The sequence below is a fragment of the Bacillus rossius genome, chromosome 1 (genome assembly GCF_032445375.1).
Source record: "Bacillus rossius redtenbacheri isolate Brsri chromosome 1, Brsri_v3, whole genome shotgun sequence".
NCBI lineage: Eukaryota > Metazoa > Arthropoda > Insecta > Phasmatodea > Bacillidae > Bacillus > Bacillus rossius.
This window is the reverse complement of record NC_086330.1, coordinates 32,901,913-32,923,822: the sequence shown is the minus strand read 5'-3', so window position 1 is coordinate 32,923,822 and position 21,910 is coordinate 32,901,913. Positions and strand designations below refer to the sequence as shown.

At 36.3% G+C, this 21,910-nt stretch overlaps 1 protein-coding gene across 9 annotated transcripts in view; it reads right to left on the bottom strand.

The window, feature by feature from the left end:
- Positions 1-814: 814 nt before the first annotated feature.
- The window catches only part of LOC134534093 (paxillin-like), a 243,802-nt gene continuing 222,706 nt past the window's right edge, over positions 815-21,910 (bottom strand). For 8 of the 9 annotated variants that reach the window (XM_063372176.1, XM_063372150.1, XM_063372185.1 and 5 more), the window contains 8 exons: positions 19,907-20,084; positions 17,001-17,115; positions 15,485-15,635; positions 11,024-11,242; positions 10,417-10,590; positions 10,085-10,315; positions 4,586-4,706; positions 815-3,044 (listed from right to left, as the gene is read on the bottom strand). In XM_063372176.1, the coding sequence (XP_063228246.1) occupies positions 2,899-3,044; positions 4,586-4,706; positions 10,085-10,315; positions 10,417-10,590; positions 11,024-11,242; positions 15,485-15,635; positions 17,001-17,115; positions 19,907-20,084 (1,335 nt within the window). In that variant the 3' untranslated portion in view covers positions 815-2,898. Of the gene's footprint in view, positions 3,045-4,585; positions 4,707-9,182; positions 9,753-10,084; positions 10,316-10,416; positions 10,591-11,023; positions 11,243-15,484; positions 15,636-17,000; positions 17,116-19,906; positions 20,085-21,910 lie in introns of those variants that run through there. The other variant, XM_063372195.1, reaches the window with a different exon arrangement.

Genomic DNA, 21,910 nt, shown 5'->3' with positions numbered 1-21,910 from the left:
GACTTCTTGCTTTTCTCTCCAGAGCTATTGTTGACATGCAGGATGGCAGAATATAAACGTTTGCTGAACACTTGGGCGTAGTCAAAAATAATGCAATTAAGAAAGTAAATAGCTATTGAGGAAAAGAAAAATATTTTTGCTGATTCATCCCATTATTAATTCGTTATATTTCTAATTAATTGCATTGTATTTAATGATACACAGATGATGATGTCATTGTGTGCATACAAAAATATAAAAAAATAAAAAAATAATAATTTTTTGTTTTTATGGTTTATGAAAGTGAAATATGGCACGGTTAATCTGCAGAGTCTGCTGCAGAGACTTCTGACCACTTGGGCGAACAGATGTGTTGCTGTTATTTCCAATTGTTGTTCATCCACCAGGAACCTACCACGTGATGTGATCTGGTCGCCCATGTAGTCAACAGCGTGCACCAGGCTTTCTATCCGCTTGAGTTTCACTTTGGTGAACATGTTAAAAGCAGGCCAGGTCTCTTGTATAAGGCATTGTTTAGGGGGTCAAGTCTCGATGCCACGCCTTGAGAGTGAGGTTCCATTGGATCCACGTGCCTTCACATAGTGGCACCCATTGAAACACAAGCATACATTACGATGCTGTAAACCCCAACTCCCATCACTTTCAAAGGCACACAAGTTTTTTTAAAAATTAATGTAATCTGTGTTTTGATTTTATTTTCAAGTGTTTAGTTAGAGAAAATTTATTTGGTTTTTATAGTTCACAGCGAAGAAATTCTAACCATAGATGCACTGTCGTGTTCAAAGGTTTTTTTTTTACTCGTGAAATAAAAGACTTTTATAAATGAGAGTAACTTCTCTAGAATTTACTAGTCAACACGTTTAAAACTTTTACACAATATTTTGAAACAATACACCTTAGTAATATTTTACAACTTCTACATTTCATAGAAATACACACGCACACTGTACATGCAGACACAGGTTAAAAAAGATGATACAGGATTGTATTGATAGGAAGACTTAACACACTTCACAATATTATATGTGTAACAACTGTAATAAACTCAATTTTTCACAAGATAAACAAATACAAAATAAGTTCTAAAAACATGTAGGCCCATCCAAGTTTAGGCAATTTATGAGTGGGGAACCAAAAAATAACAGGAATCTTAACATTGCGCATCATGTACTTGTAGCGCCAGTTTTCACCTCTGAAGTGCTGTTGTAGGACCTCTGCCAAGTGGTGCCACCCGAAAATGAATGTGGTTTCTCTGACTGTTCTGTATGTGTGTCTTTAGTGCATTTTTTATATGGAAAAATGGCCGATTCTCACGAACAACGTGCAAGTGTGAAGTTTCCGCTGTGTTCCTGCCAAGTAAAAAACAAAAGTGCACTAAAAACACATAGAACTGCCAGAGAAGCCACACACATAATTTTCGGGTGCCACCACTTGGCAGACTGACTCCCTAGCAGTGAAAACTGGTGCCACAAGTGCATATGCGCAACATCATGACCCCAGTTATTTCTGTGTCCCTCCTCGTACTAAGGTTCGCTGCTCGCATCTTGTCGCAAATTCTTAACCACATTTAGGCATACATACAGAACTTGCCGCAGTTGAAGACGAAATGGCACACAATATGATTAATGGCTTCAGCGAGACCAATATTTAAAACTGAACAATTTTGTCACAAACATGTATTGTTAAAAATAATGTTATGTTTAATTTGGTAAAAGTTGTTTCATTTTCAGTTTAGAACAGTTTTTTTCCCCTCAATTTTGATTATAATGTATAGAGTTCCGGTATCACAAAACTCTAAAATTTGCCATTTATTTTTAAAAGTATTTAGGGATGGATCCAAAATGTTTGGTCATGAACTTGTATTAGTTTTGAAAGCCACAAACTATATTAAAATTATCTTGCATGCTATCAAATACATATGTATACAAAATTTTCCTAAAATGTTCTATATATTTATATATATGTTTAGATGAGTTAATGTAACCGTCGGTTTATCTAAATTATGTAAGTTGTTATAGAACTAAAACTGCTTAATATAATAAAATATAAAAATATTTCTTTATATTCCCGGTGTTGTACTTAAAATTTGGGAAAAATTACACACTTTACTTTTCTTCACAATAATTAATGCAGTAATATAGGAACACTCTCTCGGACCAGAGCTAAAATTTAAAGTAATTTTTACATCAATGATGGGCAAAACATGCAATATTTTTGTGCTTTTAGTATTTACCAATTACCAAATAACAACAATGGTTAAAGATGCTGCATTAAGCAAAAATTAAAGCTACCTACTTCATATTGTGAACAATATTTATATAGGTAGAATAGATTCCAAACAAAAAAAAACTACTAAATGCAATTGAATCTTAAAGGCATTTCATTAACCTTAAATCCTTTATTCTGTAGTTGTACTTCTTGCTATTAGTAAGTTTACTACTTACTGAACTGCTGCTATACGCATTTACAACACAATGAACATAAAAACATCTGCTAGTTATTACTAACACCATTCATAATATTTGCGAGAGAATAAATTCTAAACACATATTCCTATTATAAAATGTTACCAGGCTTAGAAAAATTGTATTATTCGTGTGCATCTGAGTGAGATTATATGTTTTTTTTTCTTTTACACACAAATCATACTTTTTAGCACCCACCTGGTTCACGTATTACCACTTTTATTTTTTAAAAAATACACCTTAATAGTTAAGTTAAAATTAACGTACACAAACAATTTCAAAAAGAAATTTCAAAGTTTTGTATAGGTTTACTGTAAAATTGTAAGCAAAGTAAAAGAATGTGCACTCAGGAGCCGCAGAACGCTGCAAGCCACTATAAAAATAGAGCCTATGAAGAGTATGGCTGGTTGAAAGAGTGCAGCTGTTGCGCTGATCAGCCGAACAGCTTGTCGAAGCAGGAGTGGCAGTAGGGCTTGTCGTTCTGCTCCTTGAACGTGCCCTTGTTGAGCTGCTTCAGGCAGAACGCGCACACAAAGTGCTCCGGGTGGAACTTGCGGAACATGGCCGTGATGCAGCGGCCTGCAACCAGCGGCAAGGACATTACGACGGGTCGTTCGGTCTGCAGCGAGTGCCCTGTTTGCGCGCAGAACACTGCCAGCTGCCGAGGCATTTCTTCAGGGAACTGAACAAACAACTTCAACAACCTCCATAACACTTTAAAAAAAAAGGATGTGTGTACCTCAGTACACTTGATAAAAGAGAAACTTCTTTGGCAATTCAAACCTCAACTTGTACGTATATCATAAGGGGTAAAACGGCAGAGAGAGAGAGAGAACGAGAGGAAGGAAACAATTTCCTAATAGTGATTAATTAACAATAAATATTACTCAATGTTGAAATACTTACACCATAAAAAAAACTGTGTGTTTTACTGATTCTTCAAACAATTCAGCCATTTGGAACATGCGAAATATCTAATGAAATATGAAATTCTTAACAGGTAGCGCTATCTATGTGGGAAATGAAGGGACTGTCAATAGCGCTCTCTACGCTGCTGGTTCAACAAGGAGGAACGTGAGTGCGCTGGTAGCAAATATAAAATTCAAAGCATTCACAGCTGACTGTATAGGATACCTATATTTATTTTCTGAAACAAGCGCATGCACACACAATCTGTCTTATTCTTTCATTCATTTATCTCTCTCGGTTGGATTTTTTTTTTGGGCCGAGACAAATCATCGCACAAAGAAGAGAACGAAAACGAGCCCAGCAATGTATATAGGATAGTGCTCTCTTTATATCCCTTTGGCCAAGTACCTATTCTCTGGCTTTTTCGCATCAGAAACATTTCACAAGAATTTTTCACGATCCTGTTGCATTAAAATTCGGCCTTGAAATTTTACTTTCATGCTTAATCATCTGAATTACAAGGTGTTTATAAATGATTAATCAGATTTCACGAGGCTATAACCATTTACGTGAATGAAAATAGACATTGGGTGGATGTTAATATACATATAAGAACAAGTTCTTACGGGTAATTACTTTTCACAAAATTGTTCAATGTAGCCTCCACCGTACTTGCAAGGCATAATGTCTGAACAGTACTTTCTAATGCATTTTTCAGTACCTTCACATAAAAACCTTGACAATTCTCAGGGCAAATATATTTACAGTGAATTTATATACTTTCTTACTATGTATATTTTTCAGTTGTTAGAAGCTTACAGGTTAGTTATTGATAATTTTTTTCCTCTGCTGTACTACATACAAAATTTAATTTACAATAAAGAACTTGAGCAAATTTGATGAGATATTGTTTAAATAAAAGAACTTACTTATGTATAAGCCAAAAGGTTAAACTTGTCTATTATTAACCGAAACTGATTTTATGTTCACACTCTTTCAAGGGTCCTAAAGAATGTAGCAACATGAACAGTGAAGAAAGCAGGAAAGTCACACTGCAAACGGACCACAAAAATGCTCCAAAATATAAATAAACACAAAAATTCAAGTTTGTAAAAATAAACAAAGTTCCTGCAACACACGAGACCTAATCGGAATAAACCTGAATGTTGACAAGATAAAGGGACCAGAGCGGCTGTAACACATAAACTCACCTGTGATTGGCTTGTGGCAGCCAGCACAGAGGGAGCCTCGCTTGGCGTGGTAGTGAGTCTCGCAGTACGGCAAGCCCTCATGGTCGAAGAAGGAACCCCCGTGGAAGGGCTGCCGGCAGTCCTGCAACAACAGTCCAACCTCACTGCTGAGGACGTACGTGAAAGGCTACTGCACACAGGCCAGTTCTAAACCCTCACAAGACAGCTGGAGGTGCCTGAAACAGTGAAAAGTCTTAATACAACACTTCTATGGTTCGGCAAATTCTGTACTCCAGCACCAGTCCAGCTGCTCATTTCCAGATTTAATTTTGCACGAATTCTGGCCGTTCACTTTGGCCGCAAGCTCGCATTACTGTGCTGCCGGCACTTTAGTTCACTAAGAGTTTATAGTTACAGTAAAACCTCGTTTATTTGTCCCTCATTGATCCAGACCAGATTTATAGACTTTTTATTTCATTTTAACATAAAATCTTTTATCCAAGTTAGCAAGGACGAAACTTGGTACATCAAATATTATTCCCTTTTTAGTTTGATTCAATGTACAGTTCCTGCATAGATGGTAGAGTTATGGTAATAAAATGCTTTTTGAAGAGTTTAAGAAAGCACCGTAGCTGATAAACAACATGGGGTAGAGCATCAGCCCGACACCACTCCAACTGAACTATTAATGATAAAGCATTTCTGAGTCACAGTGCTTCATTCAAACACAATACATCTTCCAAACAAAAGAAAGTGAACAAATTATTTAAAACATGATGCAAAAAGTTTTTTTAACTATTTTTTTTATGTATTGTAAACAATATAGGGCATGTATACCAGGTAATTTTGTTACAAAACTTAGTTTTTTTATCATAACAAACTGTAAGTCTGCTTATTTTAGAATTTTTTTTCTTTTTTTGCTAATTACCAATAATACCCGGATTGCCTTTGGTTAGTCTGGATAGACAAGGTTTACTGTTCTGTTGGTTTTAAATTCATTACAGTTTTCAATTTTCCAGCAGGTTACATTTTACTGCTAGATTTTCGTAACAATATTTTTAAAGAAATGATGCAAAATGATATAACAGACAGTTCTCAATGATAAGGCTTATCAGTAATTATATTCTTTCTCCAGAGCAGTTTATTACAACTTGGGAAAAATCGCTAATGCGACATGGCCGCAGTCCCAAACGCATTCGATTAGAAACCTTTCCTTGTCATACATAGTTAATTATTTAGTTCTACAACTCATCAGTATAAGGGTCATTAGCAGGGACAAACTGAATGACGATAGAACCTAAATAACGCAGAAAAACATGTAAATACGTCACATTACACCAAAATTCAAGTGAAAACACCGAAAGCACCGAAATGCGATTAAAATTATGAATCCCAACTGTAATTTTTAATCAAAACTTAACTAATGACAAATATGTAATCTTTAAAAAATTAAATTCTTTGAAAGTAATTTATTCAGCATGAAGTTAGCACCACATTTTAAGCAAAAAATATTTTAAAATGTTTATTTTATATGTTCCAAATACCTATTACAAATCATAATATTATAAAAAAAGTGCATCAAATATCAAAAATTAGTATCATGGAACATTTACGTGTCATATTTGTTTAGTAATATGCTATCTTTTAAAATAAACAGCTTTCATAAAAAATAAAACCAATAACACTGAAATCTCTTTTTTTAAAACAAAATGTTTGTAGGAATAAACAATAAAATCTTGTCTCTAGTCATTAGAAAGTCAGAGTCGGGGATAATAGAGGAGTCAGCCATAGTCCATGTAAAGGAACCCTTCCAGAATTTCTGTGTCAGGGAAACTGTGAAAAAACAAAATCAGGATGGGTGGACTGACTGGTCCGGATGAATGCTGGTCCTATATGTTAACATTAGGTCACCTCCCTCGGTAAACCCAGTAATGCATTCATGGCAGTAATTACCTGCAGAGACAAGAGTTTAGGATGTGCCGATGCCAGTTACTTTTAAACCAAGACCTAAACTGAAACTGAATTCGTAATTATAAGAGATACAAAACTATAATGTTTTTGTACATGACAAATCTAACTGGTTCTAATTTTCAGTTTACTTAATACAGTACATTTATGAAAAATATAGCTTGTGATAATTAAGGACACCATTAATAATCAACTATACCCAAATACTAATTGAAATATGACTAACATGTGATTGTGTAAATTTAGGTTATAAAAAAATTTAAAAAATGTAGTTAGCAAAAGTTTGTTAAAAACTACAAAAAATTAATATTTATTAATGGCATGCTCTAAACTTTCTAATTTTATATTACTTTTAGTTGATTAGGGTTTCAATTAAAAAAAAATTTTAACTGTTAAAAAGTGCTTGTAATCTCATAATATTTGGCATTTGAAATTTTTAATCAAAAGTTACAAGAGTAAAAAGGTTTTTTTTTTCTAAATGTATCCAATTGGTATGTACCGATTTAATATACATCAATCTTAAATATGATGAAATTATAAGAAAAATGTATTCACAAACAGCAAACCAATATGTACATGTAATTTCATGTTCAAATGCATGAAATTGCAACATGTATTATAAAAATAGAAAAGTTAAATAACTTTGTATATTTTTTTTTTAACATGCTTGTTAGATTTTATTATATTGTAAAAGTGCATTATGTATCAGTTAAAATTACACTGTTTTGGTGAAGTTAGTGTCATTTAACACCTAAGCATTGTATTTGTTGAAAAATCTGCCCTCTTAATGAATAAATAGAGTTCACAATAAATAAAACCAATAACATTCAAATTTCCTCTTTCAAAAAAATGAAATTGGTCTAAAAATATAACCATAAAATCTTGTCTCTAGAGATGGGTGAAATATTAATTTTCTCAAATCCCCAACTCAAATTCGAATCTCGGAGAGCACCTCGAATATAACTCTCGAATCCGAATCTAGGTGTCAAGTGTCAAAAATAACATAATGTACAATAAATGAAAATTATTAACTATGGTAATCTAATATTCTACCCTTTAAATGTTTGTTTTACAAAGAAATTTACATAGTAAATACATACTGTAAATTAATTTATATAATTACATGTTAAAATTACATCATCAGGATAGACACGAATAAAAAAAATTGACCTAGTAACCTTCAGAGATTACCAGTATCAAATTTTTAATTTATTTTTTTCATATAATATTTTTCTTCAAATTTTTAATTTATTTTTTTCATATAATATTTTTCTTCAAATTTTTTTCCTTGAATAAAAGACTTTCGAATAATAAGGATTTGATTGGCCCATCCATACTATTACTCTTGTCAATTTAATAACTGTAAGTCTGAAAAAATTAATTATTTTAATTTTGAGTACCTGCCAAATTGTAGCAGTCGTTACTCAATATTTATGTTTTACATGTTGTTTATTAGAATACGTTGTTTATGCGATGACTAAAACTTAGTTTCTTTGCATAATCTAAAAATTTCAAAAATAAATAAAAATAAATAAAATTATCTTTACTTTATATATATATATATATATATATATATATAAATATAAATATATATATATATATATATATATATATATAAAACTTGATGTATATAAAACCTTAATTTTTAATTATTTTCCATAAAGCTATCAAAAAAAAATTAATTTCAAACCATTATTTATTTGTAAAATGACATACCACAATGGTATTTAAGTCTATGCCCAAGACTTTTAACTAATTTATTCTTTTGAATTAAATGCTACAGTTTTTAGTATATATACTATAGTTTTTACATAATCAAAGTGTTTAACTTAGTATTCCATCATATAAACTAATGATTGGATTAACTCAATAGTGTAGACCAGTAATTGTTTAAGTAAATACCTATACGCATGTACCTCTAAGGTCTTTGATGCCAATATCAAGCAAATAAAAATGCTTATAAAAAATAAGTAAAAAAAAATTAAGTACTGCAAATCATTATAATTTTTAATAAGTCTATTAATTTTCAAATATAAAAATAAATATACAATACGGTATCTGCTAAAATGCCATTAAAACAATTTTGAAAAAAAAAAAAGGAATTGCTGTGAAGAATAGTTTGAAAGGTTTTTCATTTAATGTCTGTGCAGTTTTGCAACTATTATATGCTATCACAGCTATTAGCCAATAAAATTTTTTTTACGTGAAATTTTTAAAAGCACAAAACTTTCAAAGTTCAACATTAAGTCAATACGTATGGTATAGACATACACCCTATTATTAGAATCATTAAGTTTACACAAAATGTAAAAAGTTTATCAACTACCACTTTGCTGGCTATTAGCCATGAGGCAGAGATAATATAAAAACTATAAATAAATATATTCTGTTCAAGGTCACCATGTTACATAAACATGGTCTAATCTAATGTTATGGAAGCAACCACCATTTATGCAGTACGCCCACCCCACCCTTGTCTGCCTACCCATGACGGACCAGTCATTGTGCCTGGCATTTGTTCATTTGATTTCAGTTTTTTTTTGTTTTGTTTTATTTTATTTATTTTTTATTTTTTATTTTTTGTTTTCAAAATTCTTTATTGCATACAAATCAATGTAACATACATGGAATTTTAACAACATACTCATTATTTTTGTTTTTCTTTTTACATAATGTGTTTTATGGTAACTAATGTTAGAGTAATAGTATAAACTAGAAAGTCAAAGGGTAGTACAAATAACATTTGTCTGGTGTGTGTAAAGATGTAAACATGTTTAATTTAAGGAAGAAATATTTGCGTTGAAAAGTAGAGGAATTTACTTGTAAGGAAAGCATAGAGAACATATTGCCACATATGTTTTGAAACCAGCAACATTTTTGGTTTGTAGTTTTATTGCCATGTTGGTAGAGGTGTGAGCATTTCCATTTATTTCTTGCTGTCTATGGCTGGAGCATCGGGGCATTTTGGCATCGGGGCATTGGGGCATCGGGGCATCGGGGCATCGGTGCATTTGGGCATCGGGGCATTCGGGCATCGGGGAATTTGTTGGGCCATTATTGTGTGTCATTAGGAAGGGAGCATCCATTTTTTTTTTTCACTTTGGTTTCACCAAGTTTAGTCTTCACCACCGTCTTCTTCGTCCACGCCAACACATTTTGGGCACACTGGCTTGCCCTCCATAGCGTAAAATGACTTTCCTGTGACAGGCTTCTTGCAATCCTGTGTACATTTTAAATAAAAAAGGAAGAAAAAACATCACCGTTAAAACACAGTTGTGCACAGAAACAAAGGTTCCTGTAAATTATTCACTAAATGAAAAACAGCATTTTTATAACCATTGCTGTATTTACTGTACCAATTAGATACAATAGAATCCATATTTTACACTTTCCAAATTAACATTACCTATCTTTTGTTTGGTACCATATAATGATATTATATATATTTTATTTATATCAATTCTCTGCAGTTTGCAACATTTATTGTTGTTTGTGGAAAGTGTAAAAATGGGGATTTTAGCAATACCTTCAAAAAAAAAAAAAAGTACGTACCCGACAAACAAAGCAGTCAGCATGCCACTGACTGTTCAGCGCGGAGATGTAGTTCTCCATGATGGGCCGGTTGCACCCCCCGCACTTGGGAGCGAACATGTCGAAGTAGTCGTTGCGGCAGTAGGGCTTGCCGTCGCGCTCGTGGAAGCCGTCCTCCCCGAACTGCTTGCCGCACTGGGCGCAGAAGAAGTGCTCGGTGTGCCAGGTCTTCTCCAGGGCCGTCACGCATTTCTGGAACAGTCGGCCCGGAGGGTCAGGCGCCGGTCCGCCCCGCGAGACACCCCCTCCCCCCCCCCCACTCTACCCCCACGGGCGAGACGCGCGACCCTTACGTCCAGGATGGGCCCGTTGCAGTAGGCGCAGCGGGGCGAGAACAGGTTGTGGTAGTCGGGCTCGCAGTACGGGTGGCCGTCCCGCTCGAAGAAGTTGCGCGTCCCCAGCTCCTGGTTGCAGTGGTTGCAAGTGAAGTGCTCTGGGTGCCAGGTCTTGCCCAGCGCCGTGATCACCTGGACACACGGCACAGCGCTCGGTGAGCCACTCTGTGCGACAACCAACAGTTGTGGACCCATGGCAGCACTTCAAACTATTAGGGAAAATACTGTACCTTACAAAAACATCTCAACGACTTTGTCCATGAAAAAGGTTCTTTTTTTTTTCCTTCGTAATTTAAAAGTATAATTTAGATGTACTAAAATCAACATATTTTCCTCGATGAATCAATTAAATGAAAATTTAATGTTAGTTAAGACTAGGGGAAAAAAAGTAACACCTATAAACACATTGCGATTACTCCTACCTTTATGTCGCTCACACTCAGAGCTAGAGGGATCGTATACTTACTGATGAGCTAACCTGCTTCTCGGGACAAGAATGAAATCACCGCGAAAGAAGGGAGCCTACTCTGCCAAACTGGCGCGTGTTTGAAGAGCGAGTGCGCACCTGGCCCACGATGGGCTTGTCGCAGGCGTTGCAGCAGCCCTTCTGCGTGGTGTTCACGCCCTGCCTGCTCATGTCGGCCTGCAGGTTCCCGAGCATCGAGTCGAGTTGGTTCTGCTTGGCGGCGGCGAGGACGGGCGACGGGGAGCTCTTGGTGGCCTTGTTGGGCTTGGCGTACGGCGAGTCGGTGACCGTCTGGTGCTGGTGGGAGCTGGCGGTGATCTGAAACCACACAAGCGCACCGCTGGGTGAGCTCTGGGACAGAGTCTGCCTGTTGGTTCGCAAGGTTCAGCGTGGACTGCGGTAGACTCCGAACCACCCTCACCGCTCTGGCACTGCCACGGGGCGGAGCGAGGAGCACGACTTACGACGGTGCCGGAGGGAGCAGAGTGGCGGTCCGGCGATCTCGGCGGCACGGCGCAGCAGACTGGAGGCTGTGATGGCTGCCGTCCCCTTGCACCCCTCGCTCTCCCCTCCAACTGCCCCGCCCAAGCCGAGGGGAAACTATTTCTAGCCTCCTGGCAGGCGGCAGGGGCCAAGAAAGGACAGGGCCGGGAGTGCGTGTGCATGTGCGTGAGCGGCAGCTTCTTGCAGCCTCTCCTCCCTGCCTCTCTCCTCCCCCTACCACCTTCTCCCTCCTCCCTGAGCGTGCGAGACGGGCAGAAGTCTTTCTCGCTTGTCGGCCACACATGTGGTACCCACCCCTCTTCCCCCTCCATGCAGCCAGGTCGAGCCAACACAAGCACAGGGTCAGTTCCATAAAGATTGACAGTTAACATATCAGTAATACATATACACACACATCACTGTCCATTCATTTAAAAGGTTATAAACAATAATGAATAAAAACTAATTTTAACCTGGTTGTAGATATTACTCCATTTTTGATTAATTGTCATTTTACTCTAGTTGACAACTGCTTGAGAAAAAAAAATACTAATTTTTAGAGCAAGCAGTAAATGTTAATAAATATAAGCATGAAATTATAATGAAATTAATTATAATGTGTAGTATTTATATATATTTTTTTCCATTGAAAACTTTTATGACTTTTTATTACAATTATAACACACAAAAACTTCTCAATGATGTACATAGCAATACCTTACCTTAATTTCCTTCAACAGTGCAGTTAATTTAAATATGTATATTCTACAACTGTAACAAGTTTTGAAAAAGAATGATTACCTTGTAAGACAAAATCTGCTTGTGGTTTTCTATGAACATAAACTTCATGCGCCACAACATTAGCTTAGAGAAACAAAACTATTTATAGTGACATTTACTGAAAGGTTAGTTAGGTGGGTTTGTTAGCTAAATGACAAAATGTAAAATGTAATACTGATAAAATCATTTTACTTTTTCAGAATCTATTTTTTGTTTGAAAAATATATAAAATAATGCCTGATTTTGGATATCAACTTAAACTGAAAGAGAACATGGAATGAGTGAATAACTTTAAATACCCAGAGCAAATGAAGCCTTTTCTGTTTTGTATGTTGTGATGGTAAGAAAACAAAATCAAAATTTATGGTGTCCATTTAATAAAAGACACTTCACATTGTCAAAAATAAACTGATTAAATGTTTGGATACATTGAAATACTGTATGATACAAGAGTTTAAACTGCATAATCACAATACTGGAAAACCTATACCAGTACTTGTTTTTCATCACGACCTACTAGTTGCTGTACCAATCATTAATGGGCTCAATTACAGTTTTGTCGCAAAACGTACTGATGCACTCAGCTTTGTATTTAGCTATAATGCTAAGAAAATAAGTGATTCTGCAGTATCATCACCACACAGTGCGAGAGGAAAAAAATATTTTTGTTTGTATATTTCAATATAAAATTAAAAATATAATCAAAAATGCAACCTGTGTTGCAAAGAATTTTATTTATAAATGGTTTTTAATGGCTATTTCATAAGGAACTATCTTTTTTTTACAGGTTGTAAGTACACTTGTTCTATAAATCATCAAAATCGTTACATTAGTAATGACATGATTGAGAAACAAACATACAGACATTGAATTTTCACATTATTGTGGGATATGTTAGTCCAGTTTATCCAATATCTTACTTTTCAATTAGCTTCATAGACAAGAATGATTGCACACTGTTTAAAAAATAATTTAAATATTATTGTGATACAAAATATTGGCAATCTTATAGTGATTATATGCGGTATAACTGTACACAAATCAACTATATGTAGTTTCTGTAAACTCTGTGTGCATGTAATCCTACTTATATACATATATATGAATGCTACACTATATAATTATTCATGTAATCATGTGGCAATCCCAATGTTCTGAGCTTAAAAATTGACAACATTGCTAGCTATTGAAGCAACAAAAGCATAATTCTAAGCCTTTTTTGCTTGGCAGTCATAGAGAAAATGTATGTTTATGTCTATAATTTTTTTATTATAAAACCAATTTTCCCCCATCTTCCCTCCACCCTTAGAAGTGGAATTTCGTAATTATATGTAGCACGTGAGTTAATGCAGTTTACAAGCTATCTCTGTATCAAATTTGTATCGAAATTGGTTCAGAATTAAAGAAAAAAGTGAGTAACAAACATCCAAATCAAAAAATTACATGTTTATGTATGAATAATATTAGGACTGGTTCCATGTGCCACATTAGATTTTTGTTGCTTTACTTATTTTAGTATTTACTTAAAACAAAACTACAATAACTCTCAACTAGCAAACAATTTATTAATTTGCAATGCAGTTGAAGTATTAAAAAGCACAAATTCTTTCACTTTTTACCATCATTATCAATTAAAATAATAAATTGTTTCAGTCTTTCCAACTCAAAAATAATGCACAAAATATACAAAAAATATAAAGTTTTTATAATTTTCAAAATTACTTCGGATTGTAACATTTAAGTAAAGAACTGAACACATTCATAATATGTGTTGCATTTATTTTAAGTCCCTTTAATCAAAGGCACTATTAACCAAAATTTGCTGGAATGAACATTGCCAATTAAAACAAATTTTAATAAATGTTAACGATCAGGGTTGGTATGGATTTTCTTCTACACAACACATTTAACAAGCTAATCACATTGTTTCAGATAGCTAGCGAGAGTATCTTAACACTGAGTCATCAGATTTCATTTTAGTGCATAACATGATTTTATCCAAGAAAATCTACTTGATTTTATCAAAACTATAGCTGATCATGTTCTTAAAAGTGACAGAGAGGAGGATGGGAAGAATACATGAAGGAATTGTTTTGATCACCAATAGGGAACCCATGCTGACTGCAGTTCCCGTCAAACCAATATTTGCTTTAAGCAATAATTTCAAGGCAGGCACACAGGGGGGCAAATCTGTAGGATTCGCAAAGAGGGCCAACCGAAATTTGGTGAGGGCCGAAAATTTTGGGCGTGTGTTTTAACCGATACGGTGCTCGTATGTTGTACATTGCCCATATTTCTGTCTATGTGCATGCAGTAAGCAGAAAACTTTTAAAATATACAGAAAGTTTTCCATTAAACATAGCTTTGACGTTTACATTTATCAACCCAGTTCCACAGTCACGATTTTGCAAGAGTAAGCAGGCCCCCTCAGTGAGGCAAGTGTCTATCACTGCTCTGTGTGAGCGTCAGTGTTTCCCAACCACCGGACTGAGACCTTGTACCTATTGGGCCTCCAACCACAACGAGGATGCACAGAAACGTAACTAGAGGGGCCGGGAGGGGCAGCCTGCCCCGGGCGCCGGGTTAAAGAGGGCGCACCAATGTCAAGACAAATTTTTATTGAACTTTGAATACATATATGAATTAGGTAATACAATAGTAAAAAAAGTTAAGTTTCTGTAATTGGTCAAATAGTTTTTCAATATTGTAATTTTGAACAGTGACCAATATTATTTATATAAATACAGTGAAATAAAACTTAAACAATGACAAGTACAAGGAGTTTGATAAAGTTTAACTTCAAATTTTAAAAATAATATTCATGGATGCAAAAATGAAACATATATATGATAAAATAAAAGATATATGGTACGTTTATTGCTGTTGGGTGACGGATTGGGAGTGGGGTGATGTGGCGAGTGGGGGGTTGGAGGGGAGGACCTAATCACAATTACTGCCCTGACGGTGTAAAAACTATTAAATATTTAATTTTTTTTAACACTATCATTTTTTTAATGTTTTAAATATTTTCAATTTTCTTTTTGTTTTAGACTTATTCAAACAAAAAATTATACACCTTTTTAGACTATTTTATTATTTATTTATTACACTAATAAATGCCTTTGCTTTTTAGGGTAAACTAAGGAGAAGACAGAAAAAGCTAAACATAATTTTACAATCAAAAAACACCTCACACATCCATGCTTTAACAAGGGTTTGAGCCCCGAACCCCCTGCAACGAAGTTGGCTCTTCAACCAACTGCGCAACAGAGGTCGTGAAACACACTGACGGCGAACCTTGAAGTCGGACAGAGATGCCATCAGATCGTCCAGCTCCTTGGTGGCGGAGGAGGCTCCCGCCGCGGGCGCGGGGCTGGTGTGGCCCGGGTAGCCCCCCGTGACCTCTGTCCGTGTCTCCTGGTACACGGCCGTCGAGGAGCCCAGGTCCCTGCAAACAGCGACACGCACACCGTCCACGTGGTGCGGCAAGCTTCAGCAGCACCGCGACAACTTTCCCCCTTTCCCTCCCGTTGAAGTATTCTACTGAAGTGTCAAGACTTAACACAAGTAGGCACAACATTATATGGAGAATTAAGAGAAAATCAAAATTCAAGTGAAACCATGATAATGACTCTTTTTTTCTCCTCAAGCAAAAAACTGAACTTAAATCATAAAAATGATAATTTTAATGTGTTAGATTCAATTAATGTAACTTTCCCATTAAAAAAGTTGGTAATTTTTTTTTCCTATATGTGAACTTGCTTATCTTATTAGTAGCTAATTTTTACATTCCTGGCATCTTTACATTTTCCAGATAGTACACACTTACAGATTTATTTTAATTTTGAATATTCCTGCTCCAGATATGCTCATCCCAAATTTTCTTACTGTAAAAATTGCTTTATTTTGGTGAAATTAGTATTAAGATATAAGTAACTTAGTGCATTAATTGTTACAAAAATACACTACTTTATGAATAAAACAATAACCCTGAAATATCATGTTTAGAAATGAAATTGTCGTAAAAATAAAATCTAAAAATCTTGTCTCTAACTATAAGCTAAATACAGTGAAATGAAAATCCACACATTTAGTTTCCCGCCAATGACAGGGTCTACATGAATGGACCACGGCTGGCACTCGTAGGAACTGGCTGACTGCCCTACTCAAGGAGCAGACATCATGTTCCCGCAAAACTAGTGAAAAAAAAGGGTCATTTATTAGTAAGCTCACTTAAATTCTATAGAAACGATCATATGTTACTTACATGCAAGCAAGATTATAAATAAAAAAATAGAATATTTAGAATAAATATATTTAAAATATGGCTGCTTTATTCCTCAATTTTGGGGGGAGGGGGGAAGTAGCATTGACTAATTTTTACACACTGCTGACACAGTATTTTAAGATACCTCAATGATCCAAATGAATACATCTGTTACATTTTCACATGAACATCTAAACTTTTATAGAAATAATTGGCCATGAAATATGTCTATGTTAATTACAACTTTAGTGTGCTGGTACAAACAGAAGTACTTCTGAGGGGGAGAGGGGATAGCAGAATTGCCCCTTTTCCACCTTAAACAATGAATAATTAAAAAAATTTCTCCTAATTCATCATCACAGTTCACCAAACTTACTTAAGTATTATTATTTTACTTCAGTGCTATAGATGACAGACTTTTTGAATCACAAATAAAATGTACTAAATATTTCATCTCTAAATGTACTAAAAATGTAATAGAAAATTTAATCTGGCCCTCCCCTGACCCACATTCTGGATCCGCCCTTGCATGCTTCAGTTACTAACCCATTGGGAACAGCAGTGTTCAACTCATCCAATAAGCTGTCCACTGAAGGCCGAACTCTTGTTTCTTGGCTACTTGGTGGTCGTCCTCCGAGTGTTCCATTGCTCACACCTGAATCTGTTAACATTAACACACAGCCTAGTCATTCAAAGAGTTTTATGTTAGGTATATCCAAACAGGATGTCCAGAGTACGAAATAAAAAACTTACACATTATTTAGTTGTCTTTTTTTAAAAAAAAAAAAAAATAAAATAAATATATTTATTTAATTTTATTTTATAGCACTTCTCACTATCTAAAAGAGGAGATAGTCATCAATGTTGAACAATAAATCTACTATTTCCACAAAAATATATATTAAACTAAATTAGAGTTCATATCATGTATTAAAATCGCTTAGATTGGTAACCTTTTATATTCATCAGAACAGTTAAGAAGGGTCAACATAACCACATCATTTAATAACAATTTTGGTGATGCTAATTTTTTTTTATTCAAATATTCCCATAGGCAAACCACAAGCCCACTTGTAACACAAAAAAAAATAAATATTTAATTCAAACTTTTCGGCAGAAGAGTTCTAAAGCTTATGCTGTCACAAGATTTGCCTACACAAGTTCTTTAGCTGACTGAGGCAGAACGCGCTGCTATACATACGCTTAAATACACAATACTCTCGCCTAATTGGGCAAAAATCAGTTCCTCTGACGGAAAGTCAATAGGACAATGAACATATGAATAAGGGCTTCATGTCTTGTTGACATCGGGGACGTTAGAGAAGACGAGGTTTGATGAAATGCGAATGACACGGAAACGAAAACGAACCAGTAAGGAGTAGCTTGGCAATGCTGAGCTCTTCCGTTTACGTAGCTCCGTGCGACCAATAGAAGCTAAGTACTTGGCTGCGGTGGTAGCCATGTTTGTATAAGTTCTAAATACGTTAAAAATTGTTTCAAGTACAAGAGTATCTAGTGTTCTATTATAAATGTGTAATTTATCTTTATTATATACGTAAATTTTGCTCCTGCTGTGATCTCGATAGTTAAATAAATATAATGTTACGTGATCCGTTTCCGTTTCCGTGTCACAGTAGAACGGGCCTTATGAATAATCCAAAATGGCACGGAAACACCGCACGGAGAGCGGGAAGGCCGGGTTTATAAACTAAGCAAGACATGAAACACAAGAAAAAGTCAGTTATTCGGACACACACAATGAGGCTCGACACGACGCCAGTGGCGGCTCTAGCGGGAAGGCCGGGTGGGCCCAGGCCTTCCCAGCATTTTAAAAATTGAAAATTGGAAGACTTTTTACCAAAATTACGAGCAGACTGTCTGAAGGCTGTAGTGTTCTGCGCATGCGCGAGTGTAAAATTTACTGTAAACAAAGTCAGCAAAGCTAACTAAATAATGTTTTTAATTTGAGTCAATATTCACTCGTAAAGTATTTTGTTTATTTTTTTCTCAGTATGCAGTTGGATACAGAATGATAAGCATGTGTAGTACAGGAAATATGTATGTTATATTGTTAAGAACTAGGAAGCAGAGCCGCGACGCGTGCCACACACCAAAGCGGGCCCTCCAGCATTGACGCGGCTCGACCTCTCCACCCCTCCCCTTCTCATCCTTCCTCGGCGCTGTTATCTATCGCTAAGCGGTCTTGGGAATTCCGCGGGCAGCCGCGCGGAGTGGCATGAATAAACACCGCCTTTCTGGACTTTTCGGGCATCGGGTCGGCCCGGGACGACGCGACTCGTCACAGCTGCTCTCGTCGACTCGAGAAGGACGCCACAAGTATATAAGCAGCGACGACGGCTTCCGAGCGAGTTCCGAGAGTTCGGAGAGTTCCGTGAGTGAAAGGATGTGCGACATCGGCGAAGAGGGCGCGAGATAAGGGTCGAACCACTTTTGAGCCTGGCTCCAGTGAAGAATGCGAACTGCGAAACCTGATAGACATTGAGTGACTAGAGAATAAACATTTTAAAGTGCCGGTGATTAGTGATCGGAAAATTTTTAAGTACAATTATTTATTTGTAATGTAAATATTAGTAATTAATAAAACTGATAAAACTTAATAAGACTATCCCTTACGAACCCAGTTTTCCCCACACAGGCCGTAACAATATAATCCATCTTTGCAGCTGTATCACAAAAATTTGGTTTCATAAATGTGAGAAAAAATAACGTAACGAAAATGAAATAAATATTATATATATATATATATATATATATATATATATATATATATATATATAAGTCAAAACCTGGTCATATTTTCGACTTTCGTTTTGTATTAACTTTGACATACCAGCATGTGTTTTCAGTTGTTATTAAAATTCAAAAGATAAAGGCAGCTACTATATGGTGCAATCTCGTAGTAATCAAATCAACCATTTGTTCGCCTAAGTCACAATCGATTGTAGCTACTCACTTCGTTCCAGCCCAACAATAGAAATGCACCTAACAATCCTTCGACACTGCTGCTACCTGTTGTCGTAGACTGGAAATGTATGACCTACATTTCACGCAAGCTAGGGTCTTGTAGTCCCGGTCAGGGGCGTAGCCAGGGGAGGAGGGGGGGGGGGGGTTAGGGGTTCAACCCCCCCCCCCCTTAGCAACAAATCTTTAAATAAATTTCTTATTCATCCCTCAAACAAATTTCATATTAAAAATTAATAAAAAATTTTACCATTACAATATTTAAATTTTAGTAAAGTGATTGCTAAAAAAAAATAGCACTATTTTCCACCTTAAAAACCAAATTTTCCCGGGGAAGGACCCCCGGACCCCCCGCTTTAATACGTGGGTGGGGGGGGGGAGGCATGCTTCTTAACACCCCCCATGCACAAATCCTGGCTACGCCACTGGTCCCGGTATGTGTTGGCGCAACTTCCAGAAGAATGACTCACCCCTGTGCTCCGAGAAGCCCGAGTAGCGGGCGTTGCTGAGGTCCTGCAGCAAGGTGTCCAGCTCGAACAGGTTGCTGTTGAGCGACGGCATCTTGCTGGAGGCCGGGGGACTCTGCGGGTACGTCGTCTTGGTCGTGGTCACCGTCTCGTGGATCACCCGCTGGTTCTGGTAGGTCGGCTGCAACAGACCGCACCGAGCACGCTGTTCAGCACTGTCAGCACTGTTCAGCACTGTCTGCACGGAGCCGGAGAAACCTGTTCACTTGCCCTGTTCATCCAGGTTGCAAGAAACATGAGTTAGGAAAATACCAGTCACACAGCCGGTGGTAAGGGGGGGGGGGGAGGGTGAATTGTATCCCCTTGGAAAGGGTGCATTTCATACTTTTGGTGGCGGTAGTGTAGCTGGGTAGAAACTGGAAAGGTACCCGTTCCGATTTCTTAAAATGTTGTTTCGGTTTTAATGCAAATATGCACGGGAAAGGTATCCCCTCGGAAAGGGTACCTTTCAGGATTTTCTGTACAATGAGACACAGCAGAAAATAAACTGGAAAGGTACCCTTTCAAGATTTTGCTCTTTCATAGTCCAATCAAACACATAACTTACAAATTAAGAAAGTATTTTTTTTTTTTTACATTTCATTGAAGTAGTTTTGAATCATGTCGTAAATCACGATTCATAGGTTAAGATCATAAGCAATATAATTTTTTTTTTAAAATATTGTGGACGGTTGGTTGGTTTAGTATAGCTACATTAAAAATACTATGAAATCATGTGATACCTTTCCAGAGCATATTTGCATTAAAACCAAAACATTTCAAGGAATCGGGAAGGCTACCTTTACAGTTTCTACCCAGCTACACTACCGCCACCAAAAGTATGAAATGTGCCCTTTCCTAAGGGATACAATTCTATCGTCCCGTCTCAGCTATTCAACTGAAGAGCTTTTCCTGTTAACATTTTTATTAATGTGTATTGAATACTAATCACGCGAAAACTGTGAAAACAGAAATGTTTTACTTCCTAATACATACAAATTTAAAACATACCTACTGTACATATACATACCAGTGTGATAGGTCTCTAACATGTTCGTGTCCACGGCCCTGCCAGATTATCGAACGACAGTATAGTTTTAAACGGAAGATTAATATAAAGTACAAATAACATTTAAAACAGCTGTGATACGCTGCTCTAAGGAAATAAAAAAAATTACCGACGAGGGTTACTGTTTAAAGAAAAAAGTCCCTGGTGTCGCATTCCGTCAGTGATTCCGATATCTTCTTCAAATATCATCACGGCAATGCAACTTGCTAGAAACACTGTAACGAAATGAAAACTGCCAGTAACGACGAACTCTGAGCGAACTAAAAACAGGCCCAGCGCAGTAGTGCGAACTGGCGAACAATGTCAAAAGCCGGAATACACACGAAACATCTGAACGCGAGCGGAGCGTTATTGGTGCCAGATTACAGATATGATGGCGGGTTAAATACATCTCACTGTGTCCGGCCCAAAGACCAGTTTGATCCCAGTCAGCACCCGAATCAGTTTGTGTTCAACCAAGAACCCAATAAAACAGAGACACGATAATGGTCTGTTTAGCTCGAAGCAAAACAAGAAAACTTACAAAGCACTGACACAAAATACTATGCCTTAACTCTGATAGAGTCAGATGGCCAGTTACTTTCCCCCTTGTATTCCTCCAAAACTTAAAAAAATAAGATGCAAAAATAAATGGAAAAAAAAGAGAAAATTACCTCAACATAATTGAGACGTTAACAAATAAAAGGATATAAGAGCAATTAATGCTTTTTTCTTTCAGGGAAAAAACCAACTAAGTATAAATAAACTACCACTGACTCATTTTGTTGTATTGTGATAAAATTTGTTGTACTTTTGGTTCATGTTCACTTTCACATCTTCAGTAGATCCATCTTTTACCGGAGAAATAGCAATCTGATGAAATATGGCACTTAACCTCCTTTAAAATGTCAGTGCCTCAA